Source organism: Adiantum capillus-veneris, chromosome 13 (assembly GCF_014529385.1).
Source record: "Adiantum capillus-veneris isolate H3 chromosome 13, ASM1452938v2, whole genome shotgun sequence".
Taxonomy (NCBI): Eukaryota; Viridiplantae; Streptophyta; class Polypodiopsida; order Polypodiales; family Pteridaceae; genus Adiantum; species Adiantum capillus-veneris.
Genome location: NC_140943.1, coordinates 147,279,203 through 147,288,871, shown reverse-complemented (window position 1 = coordinate 147,288,871; position 9,669 = coordinate 147,279,203). Strand labels below are relative to the sequence as shown.

The following is a 9,669-nucleotide window of genomic DNA, read 5'->3' as shown; positions in this document are numbered from 1 at the left end:
TTTTGGCAGAAGGCTGAAAAAGATATGCTTTGAATATCCAAGTAGAATTCCCCATACTTGAGCATTCCCCAAAAGGTAACCCGAGGTGCGCGGAGCCACCTGCTGCGTTGGCCCACGCGGAGACTTCTTTGAAAGCCGAATTTGAAGTAAAGTCCATCGCAATGTAGCCCTTACGAAGTTGCAAGGAAACTTACCGGCATTTTGACGCGCGTTGTAGACTTAGGCTGACACCAGCTTTGGTTTCCAATCGCTGAATCTTGAATCGGGTAAGGTTACTTGGTTAGATTCAGTCTTTAGGTTGAAGTAGCTTTGGTCGTCATGACACCATGAAGGCTTTGGCTGAATCTTCAATCGTCAAACTAATCCCAGTTGGTCCCTGTGTGGACCTCATTTGGAGGGCTAGCTCGGTGCCCCTTTGGTCTCTTGTAGACTTGAATGGGTCTTCAGTTCAGCATAGGCCACAAAAGTGGCCGAGCACGATGAACTAAGTTGAGTTAGTCCATCGCGTCTTTCTCTTTTTGATTTTGTTACAAAGAGCCCTGTCTGGCTCGCATCTTTCCTTTGTGTTTGGAGTAGTGGACTTGTAGTGTGGCCATCTCTGGGCCATTGTGTGTGTACGTTTTGCCTTGGCGCTCGCATGTTGAGCGAAGTAGCATGTAGTAGTAGCAGTAGTATGAGTGGCGGGTCGTAGGTTTGCTCGTAGCCTCCCCCCTCCTGGGTTTGGCGAACTGAGTGGCGGGTCGTAGGTTTCCCGTAGCCTCCCCCCTCCTGGGTTTGGCGAACTGAGGAGTAGTAGTAGCCTGAGTGGCGGGTCGCAGGTTTGCCCGTAGCCTCCCCCCTCTTGGGTTTGGCGAACTGAGTGGCGGGTCGTAGGTTTGCCCATAGCCTCCCCCCTCCTGGGTTTGGCGAACTCAGTGGCGGGTCGTAGGTTTGCCCGTAGCCTCCCCCCTCCTGGGTTTGGCGAACTGAGTGGCGGGTCGTAGGTTTGCCAGTAGCCTCCCCCCTCTTGGGTTTAGCGAACTGAGTGGCGGGTCGTAGGTTTGCCCGTAGCCTCCCCCCTCCTGGGTTTGGCGAACTGAGTAGTAGTAGTAGCGGGACGCAGTTTTGCCCGTGGCCTCCCTCCTCTTGGGTACGGTAAGCATTGTAGTATGTTCCAATAGCGGGACGCATTTTAGCCCGTGGCCTCCCCCCTCTTGGGCTCGGCAAGCAGTGGTTGTAGTAGCAGCGTTGGCGGCCCCGCACGTTGGGTACGTGCCGTTTTGAGTCCTGGAGCCTCCCCCTTCCTTGGGTTCGGCTTGGTTGATTTCCTGAAGCTCTGATACCAAGTGTGACGGCCCGAAGTTGGGCGCGTCATGTGGAGGTGCGTGGTGGGCGCATTTGCCTTCAAAAAGCCCGGCTCGTCCCGGGGCCGGCTCGGGTCGCATTCCGTTCCGTGGGTCCGCGGCCGTGGTGTGTTCCGAGGGTCTCGCGTTCCGGGTCCCTAGCCCCACGTAGCCCCAAGCTCCCCCGCACTCAAGGAGGGTCATAGCGTGTGTAGGGAGCCTCCCGAAAACGGCCACAGGATGGGTACCCCCCACCTAGACACGTTAGCCCCACTCCACGCACTCATGCACCGTGGGGGCTCCACGCAAGGTTCCCCAGGGCACGCTATGACCCTCCTTGAGTGCGTGGAGTGGGGCTAACGTGTCTTGGTATGAGCCTCCCGGAAACAGCCACGGGATGGGGACCCCCCACCTAGACACGTTAGCCCCACTCCACGCACTCGTGCACCGTGGGGGCTCCACGCAAGGTTCCCCAGGGCACGCTATGACCCTCCTTGAGTGCGGGGGAGCTTGGGTGGAGCCCCCACAGTGCACGAGTGCGTGGAGTGGGGCTAACGTGTCTAGGTGGGGGGTCCCCATCCCGTGGCCGTTTCCGGGAGGCTCATACCCCTTATAGAAGGTCTTCTTCCAACCATGGGCGGCTTACCAGCCCGGAACACTTGTGCACGCTCTTGGGTGCCACTCAGCACGCCAGCTCGGATTGTGGGCAACAAGGTGGTGCGCAACGTGAACGGCTGCTCGAAGGGCGTCTCCTTTCATTGGTCCAACTCAGCGGAAACCTTGCGCGCATGGACAAGTCTGAACGCAGCCTTAGCCTGAATGAACCGCTCACCTCTCAAAGAGTCCACACTGCAATTCCTAGCTATGGTGCAACCCGTGTGGCATACATCAACCGGAGGACAGATTGTGGGAGTGCTGGGTGCCTTGACCGTCTCCCTACTGATTCTGCTACTCCTCCTCCTCCTCCATCGCCGTGGCAGTCGCCCCGCCCTCAATCTCCCTCCATGCCCCTTCCCTCCTCTTCCTCTGCTGGCTAACCTTCTCCACCTCCGCAAAGTGTTGCGATCCCCCCTCCGCCATACTTTTGGCCCCATTTTCACCCTTCACTTGGGCAGGGGGCCTCTCGTCGTCGTCACCTCTGCCACGCTCGCCCATGAAGCTCTGGTCATGGAGGGTCGTTTGTTTGCCGACCGCCCTCGCCTTCCGTCCCGTATTGTATTCACTAGCAACTTTCGCAACATTAACTCAGCCCCCTATGGCCCTCACTGGCGAACTCTGCGCCGCAACCTTGTGCAGGAGATGCTTTCCGTGCCCAAAATTCTCTCCTTCAAGCCAGGGCGTACCCGAGTCCTTACACGCTTAGTGTCTGCCGTCATGTCTGAAGCTGTGAGCAATCAGGGAGTGGTGTCTGTCTATTCCAACATTAGAGTTGCCATGTTTGAACTTCTCCTTTTGATGTGCTTTGGTTTTCACATGCCAGAGAATGACATCTTACAGATGTCAGCTCTGCTTGATGATGTTGTCCGGTTTGCGGCTGGGCAGATAGTCGATTTCTTCCCTCTTCTGAATGTTTTCAACAGAAAGAAACGAAAAGAGGGTACCCTTCGAGCTCGGCAAGTGCAGATCTTTACCTCCCATTTAGAAAAGCACAATGAGCTCAAGACACTAGGTCAGCTTATGCCAGGAAGCTATGTCGAAACTCTTCTCCAAATGAATGTGCCGACTGATGAGATGGTCACTCTTTGCTCTGAATTCATGGTTGGGGGCACCGACACCACAGCCACTACTCTTGAATGGGCTATGGCCCAATTAGTCAGAAACCCCTCCATTCAGAACAAGGTATATAACCAGATGCGTGACATAGTGGGAGACAGGCTTGTGGAGGAAACAGATTTGCAGCAGCTGACTTACCTCCAAGCAGTTATCAAAGAAACACTGAGGCTTCACCCCCCTGGCCATATGTTACTGCCACATGCTGTCTCTGAATGTTGCAAGCTAGGAGGGTATGACATTCCATCCAATGCAATTGTTATGTTTGATGTCATATCAATGGCGAGGGATCCTGCAATTTGGGAGGAGCCCTTGAGTTTCAAGCCCGAAAGGTTTATGGAAGCAACAGCACAGGTTGATATAACAGGGAGTAAGGAGGTGACAATGATCCCGTTTGGAGCGGGGCGGCGAATCTGCCCAGGTCTAGGGCTGGCTACAATGCACATGGAGATGTTTGTTGCACACCTTATGCAGTCATTTGAGTGGGCCAGCTCTCCAGCTGCAGGGGAGGCAGTGGACCTTACAGAAAATCCTGTTTTCACGGTCCGCATGAAGCACCCTCTCAAAGCAGTGGTAAGAGATAGAAAGAAGAGAAAAGGCTGAATCACCCTCGTATCATTGTTCCTGTGAGTTAACTCAGTGAGGCTGAGGCTGAGGGAGGGCCACCTTCTTCTCGCTGTAAATCTAAGGGTTGGCTTTAATTTGACTGTCTATTGAGTTCCTATTATTATTGCATGTTGAGAGGGTAGTATGTATGTGTCCACGATTCAAAGAAATGCATTGTTTAGGCAGAATCTGCAAAGATGCCAAAGGAATCTCTGCGGGAGGAATCTGCACAGATGATTTGTAAAAAATGAAGCTTTAACGGAATCTAAGGAAGGCGATGGCAACTAGTCGTGCGTGAGCAGTATGTCTTTGTTGAAGAAGCTGATACATTTATCAATCCATACCCGAGCAGGGAGCTTCTTTATAAAGAAGGAAGCTTACATCTTACAACCAAAACACACACCACTCTAATGCTGAACCAGGCTCACACAACTTACACAAGGGATGCTATGCCCAGGCAAACAGAAGTAGAACAAAAGTGGACCCCCACACACCTGGAATGAAGGCAAGGAATGAGAGAGAGCAAGCAGAAGCCAATGAACTCCACCATCAAGAGCCACCAGCCAGGAACACGGAAGATGCGCCATGCGCCATCCACAAGACCCGACACCAGAGCCCAGGGTTGAAGGGGAGCCCACCTTTGTCACTAATTGACACCTCCTTTGGGAAGTGGGGTCGATGGCTCACGATCACCGGTTGATTGTGGCTGTTGGATTGCCTAGGGATGCAAAAGATTCTCACTTTTTCGGTTTTGAACTTGAATCTGCTACCCTCTCCTCCTAGGAATTGACTCTAACCGCTAAGCTATCATGTGTCCGTTGAAAGGTATGTGTGTGGTAAGTTTATAGATCATGGCGTCGCGGCCAAGTTCACATCTAGTTTACGTCGAGTTCACACTAAATTTGGTGTGGTGTGCATACCCTCCCAAGCTCACACTTAGTTCACGTCGAGTTCACACCATATTTGGTGTGGTGCACATACCTCTCAAGTTCACTCTTAGTTCACACCTAGTTCAAACGGTGATTGGACGGTCCGGATTGCACCCACCTCGTGACGCTTAACGTGGGTCATTGATCCCACCTCCCTAGGGAGGTGTCAAGTAGTGACGAGGGCAGCCAACCCGCCAGAAAGAAACTCTTGTTGCCACCACTCGAGCAACTTTGGCCACAAGCTACTACCATACCGGGAGCCACCATCCGAAACGGCACACTTTTCCCTCCCCAAGAGGAGGCGAAAAAAGTTAGGGATACTAGCATGGAGGCAAGTAGACGATTAGCGCTTCCTCCTTGGGCACTCACCTTAGAGTACACGCAGTCCACCACTACCTTCGGCTCGAACTCCACCCGAGATCCTTCCACGCCTTGCCCTGTCGTAGCACCCCCACTGAGCCCCTCGAGCTCTGGGGTCTCGTAGGCTACAAAGCAATTTCTGCTTTATGGCTTTCATAACCTTAGAACCTTGAACAATTTCTTTGCCTAGCCTTTATAGGGGGACAGTCCCTAAGGGCTACATGTCATACGAGCTGTCAAGGGGGTTTGAACCCAAGACCTTTGACACAAAGGGGCTCTTGCTCTACCAACTAAGCTAGCTCTCGTTGACACCAAAACAAAAAAAAAACAAAAAACTTTTAGCCTTGCCTTGTGAATATATCCTTTTAAGCGGGTGTAGGATACATTTCTGCACCCCACCAAAGAATAAGGAAATCTTTTTTTTAGCAAGTCATACACATCTCACGTGAATCAATACAAATGTCCTTATGAGTGCACAGGATTTAGGGGCCGCCTTTGAACCCATGACCCGGGTCACGGAAGAACAAAGACTCAACCCAACCAAGCTAACTCCTTTTGTTGGCTACCCGCTTGCGTCTTTTTGAAGGCGAATTCTACCCACAGCTAAAATGTAGAAAGTTTCCTAAGAAATACTGCCCTTCTTCGAAAGACAGCAATTTTCCACCGCTCTCGTGAAAGCCTTCAGAAAATGTGTCTTACATCTACTTCAAGCAGGTCTAGAAGGCTAGGTACGTTCGTATATTCGACAACACCATGGAAACAGCCAGGTTCAAAGAGATAATACAAGAAAGCAGGGGAGCGATCCTAACCTTCAGGAAATGTGATGTATGGAACAAGTTAATTGGTACCACATGAACTGACTCTCATATATAAGGGCCTTACTCTTGCCGTAGGGTGGCTCCCTTGTTAGCCGATGTATCATGACCTCTTAGAGATGTCATGGCTCGACAGGAGCGTTGCAAGAACTTGTATTTTTTTGTGGTTGTTAATATAATTTACTCACCATTGTGAGTTTTGGGGAGGGGGGGAATGTTTCTTATACATGTTCAGTCACGCAATAACTTTTACGGGCGGTCTACAACACGTCAAAAAGTTGATTTGTTTCTTCTAAACTTACTCGCACATTCCTATGGCCAAAAAAACAAAACATGGTGTCCCTGCCTTTCAAAGACCAAGACAGCCCCCCCCCTCCTCTTTTACACCATGTAGTACCAAGATGGCAAGGAAGGTGTACTGGCAAACCATTGGATGTACACATGTACACCACAGTGTCCCCATTGCTCTCTCTCTCTCTCTTTTGCCATTGGATGTACACATGTACACCACAGTGTCCCCATTGCTCTCTCTCTCTCTCTCTCTCTCTCTCTCTCTCTCTCTCTCTCTCCCCCAACCCCCAACATCCATTAAAACTTTATCTTGTCTAGCCTATATGCATGTATTGATATTTAGGCTTGCATCATGGCCAGAGTACCATGGAAACATCTCATTCCCATGGCTCACACAATTTCATTGAGCAAACGTAGATATAACACTTTTCCCACTCTAAAAAGATGGTTTGTCTTTCTCAATTTTTGGAAATGGCTTATGCTCTACCTGCACTCCCCCCACTACACCTTGGTGCGACCCGGCTCTTAGCATGAGAACACATCAAGTTGTAGAAGCCAAACTTCATCGGGGAAGAGAATCTATCTTTGTTTGGAAAACTTGATCCTTTGAATATCCTCTTGAACTTCCCTCTTCCATTTGTCCATGTGAGCACCATTCCCTTCTTCAATCTCTCCAGCTCGACATTGTTCATTGAGTATTCGTAAAGTGTGACATCTTTCAAAATAAAACACTTTTTCCTCCACACTCATATTTGCCCAAGGCATACCTGTTTACCCTAAAAATGAACATCATCAGATAATATTCCAAGCTGTGCGACATCTTCCAAAATAAAATACCTTTTCCTCCACACTGTTCAGATCGCATCTAAAGCTTACTTTTCGTTGTAGATTTAACGCTGCCTTTGTTTTGTTTAGCTCTCGTATTTGCCCAAGGCATACCTGTTTATCTTGAGAATGAACATCTCAATATTATTCCAAGATCGTCGTGCTTGGTTTGTTGGCTCCTAGCGATGGTGCTACAGGGTGGGCATACTTGCTCCATGATGCTCCCCCTTGCAGATATGTTGGCTTTTCTGTGGCTAATCTTGGTGTGACTAGTCTCGTTTGTACACGGGGTTATTCTCCTTTTGCTCTTTATGGTTCTTAAAGCCCTCGGCATTATGGTATGCTCTGATGTGGTAATGTATCGGTTATGCCTCCGTGTAAAAGGTAGTGAACTCGTTGTCTACTTGTGCTATCAGTTATACCTCCGTATAAAAGGCAATGAACTTGGTGCCCTCATGTATTTTTTTTGCCATGGCTCGGATTTAGCATGGCGCAGGTGTTGCTTTTTTTCTATAATATAATATCTCACATGATGTGTGGTTTGAAAAATAAAAAAGGATTATGCGATTAAGGAGGGTAAGTCAATGTGCCATTCATGGCTAGAGTGACATAGAGATGACATATGCTCCCGTACAAAGGAGACTCTATCAAAATTTTCCGCGAGTCCAATTTATGCATTGATATCTCTTTTTTGAAGCAGTCTTTATTTGAGATTTTGCTTTTGTTACAGAGGAGATTCTAAAAAAAATTTCTCATGATTTTTTCCATAGTTTCTTGGCCTTCTTGCCATCATGTTTCACTTTCGCAGTTTTAGCCTCTTTTTCTAAGAAAGACATTTAGAACATCAGGAAATTTGATGGCACAAACTTTTCTATATGGAAAGAGAAAATTCAAGACGTCTTAATCCAAGCCACTCTTTGAGTGCCAAGAGGACGAAGGCTATACAAATGCACTATGGAAAATGATGCCAAAGTTACGTCCACTATTCATCTACATCTTGCAGAGCCATTCGTTTACATCTTGCAGAGCCAATGTACTTCACAATCAATGGCGAAGCTACTACTAAAGCCTTGTGGTAAGATTTGTGCAATACATATATGAGAGCAAGAGTTCAAGCAATTAGGTTTACTTGATGAAGAATCTGTTTGGGTCTTGCATGAAAGAAGCCTACACAATTTTTGAACAATAAAATCCCATTCAATGTACTCTTCAACTAGTTGCAATCTTAGGGACTTAATTTTGATGAAGAGTTGTGGTCTAGCTTCTTGTTATGCTCTCTACCTTCCTCATGAGACATTTTTTGCATAGCCACAAGCAACTTTGAGCCTATGGGAAAATTGGTTTATATAGATGAAGTAGCTATTTTGCTTGGTGAAAAGATTCATAGAAAATCTATGGAGCCTAAGCAAAGTGATGCTTAAGTTGCTACTTCACATAGATAGAGAAGCTGTAACTTTGGATTGTGGTAAAAGTAAAGATGTTAAGACCTTGTAAGTGTAAATTCTTGGATGAGATTTGGTACACTGGCTCCCCTAGGTGTTACAAGTACATTGGTACCATTTTTTGTGAAATTTGGTGCCCCAAAACTTTTCTTGATCTTGGTTTTCTTTACCAAGACCTGGTTTTGTTCAATAACATGAGTCTGGACCAGGTTTTATATTTCTCAAATTTTAAGAGCTTTACGATGTTCAAGCATTTCCCATGCATACACCAAGTTAAAAGATTCCTAAGTTTTTCAAACTTTGACAACCTCTCAAAGGTTGAGGAGGTTTTTGGCCTTTTGATTTGTCTCTTATTGTGGTTCCAACTTCTCAATTTAGGCTCTATATACTCTATCAGTCATGAGTGCCCAATCCCCATTGTCTATCGATCTCTGATTATCACTACAAAAGGTCCATTTTGCACCAGAATGATCAATATGATTCTTGTTGGTCTATTGATACCATTTTTAAGGCATGGAAGCCATTCAATTTCCCATCTTTTGCAATTTTCATTGTTTTGCACCATCTAAAAGTTAAAGCAATTTTGGTCAAGTTCACTTTTGGAAGTCATTTTTAAAGTTGGTAGGCCTATGTACCCTACTCCTACAGTGCAAAAGTGAAAGTACTAAGAAGACTAGCTAGACAGTTAACATGGCCTATGTGCATGACTCAAGATCCTTGTAGGTTTACATTCTTAGATGAGAGTTACCACACTCACTACCCTAGTTATCATAAGTACATTGTACCATTTTTGTTAGATTTGGAGCCCTTAAAATTTTTTGGATCTTGGTCTTCCTCACCAAAACCTAGTTTTGTTTAGTAACATGAGTCTGGCCCAATTTTTGCATTTCTCAAATTTTAATTGCTTTTGAATATTCAAGCATTTCCCATGCATATACCATGTTCCTTCAACCTTGATTTTGCTAGTTTTTCAAACTTTAATAGTCTCTCAACGCTTGAGGAGGTTTCTGGCCCTTTGATTTGTCTCTTATTTCCAAATGGTTCTAATTTCTTGATTTAAACTCTATAGACTATATCAGTCATGAGTGACCAATCCCCACAATCTATTGATCTTTGATTATCCGTAATGAGTGCCCTATCCTTACTATTTTTTGGTCTCTATGCAAGAATTGTGATCCATGTAGAAGGTCCATTTTACACCACTCCCCACAATCTATTGATCTTTGATTATCCGTAATGAGTGCCCTATCCTTACTATTTTTTGGTCTCTATGCAAGAATTGTGATCCATGTAGAAGGTCCATTTTACA

At 46.9% G+C, this 9,669-nt stretch overlaps 1 protein-coding gene across 1 annotated transcript; it reads left to right on the top strand.

Annotated features, from left to right (window-relative positions):
• The first annotated feature begins 2,141 nt into the window (after nt 1-2,141).
• Nucleotides 2,142-3,819, top strand: LOC147445044 (cytochrome P450 77A1-like). The gene has a single exon (XM_086527520.1). It carries the CDS (start codon nt 2,142-2,144, stop codon nt 3,693-3,695), a length of 1,554 nt encoding a protein of 517 aa, XP_086383646.1. The 3' UTR covers nt 3,696-3,819.
• The last annotated feature ends 5,850 nt before the right edge of the window (nt 3,820-9,669 follow it).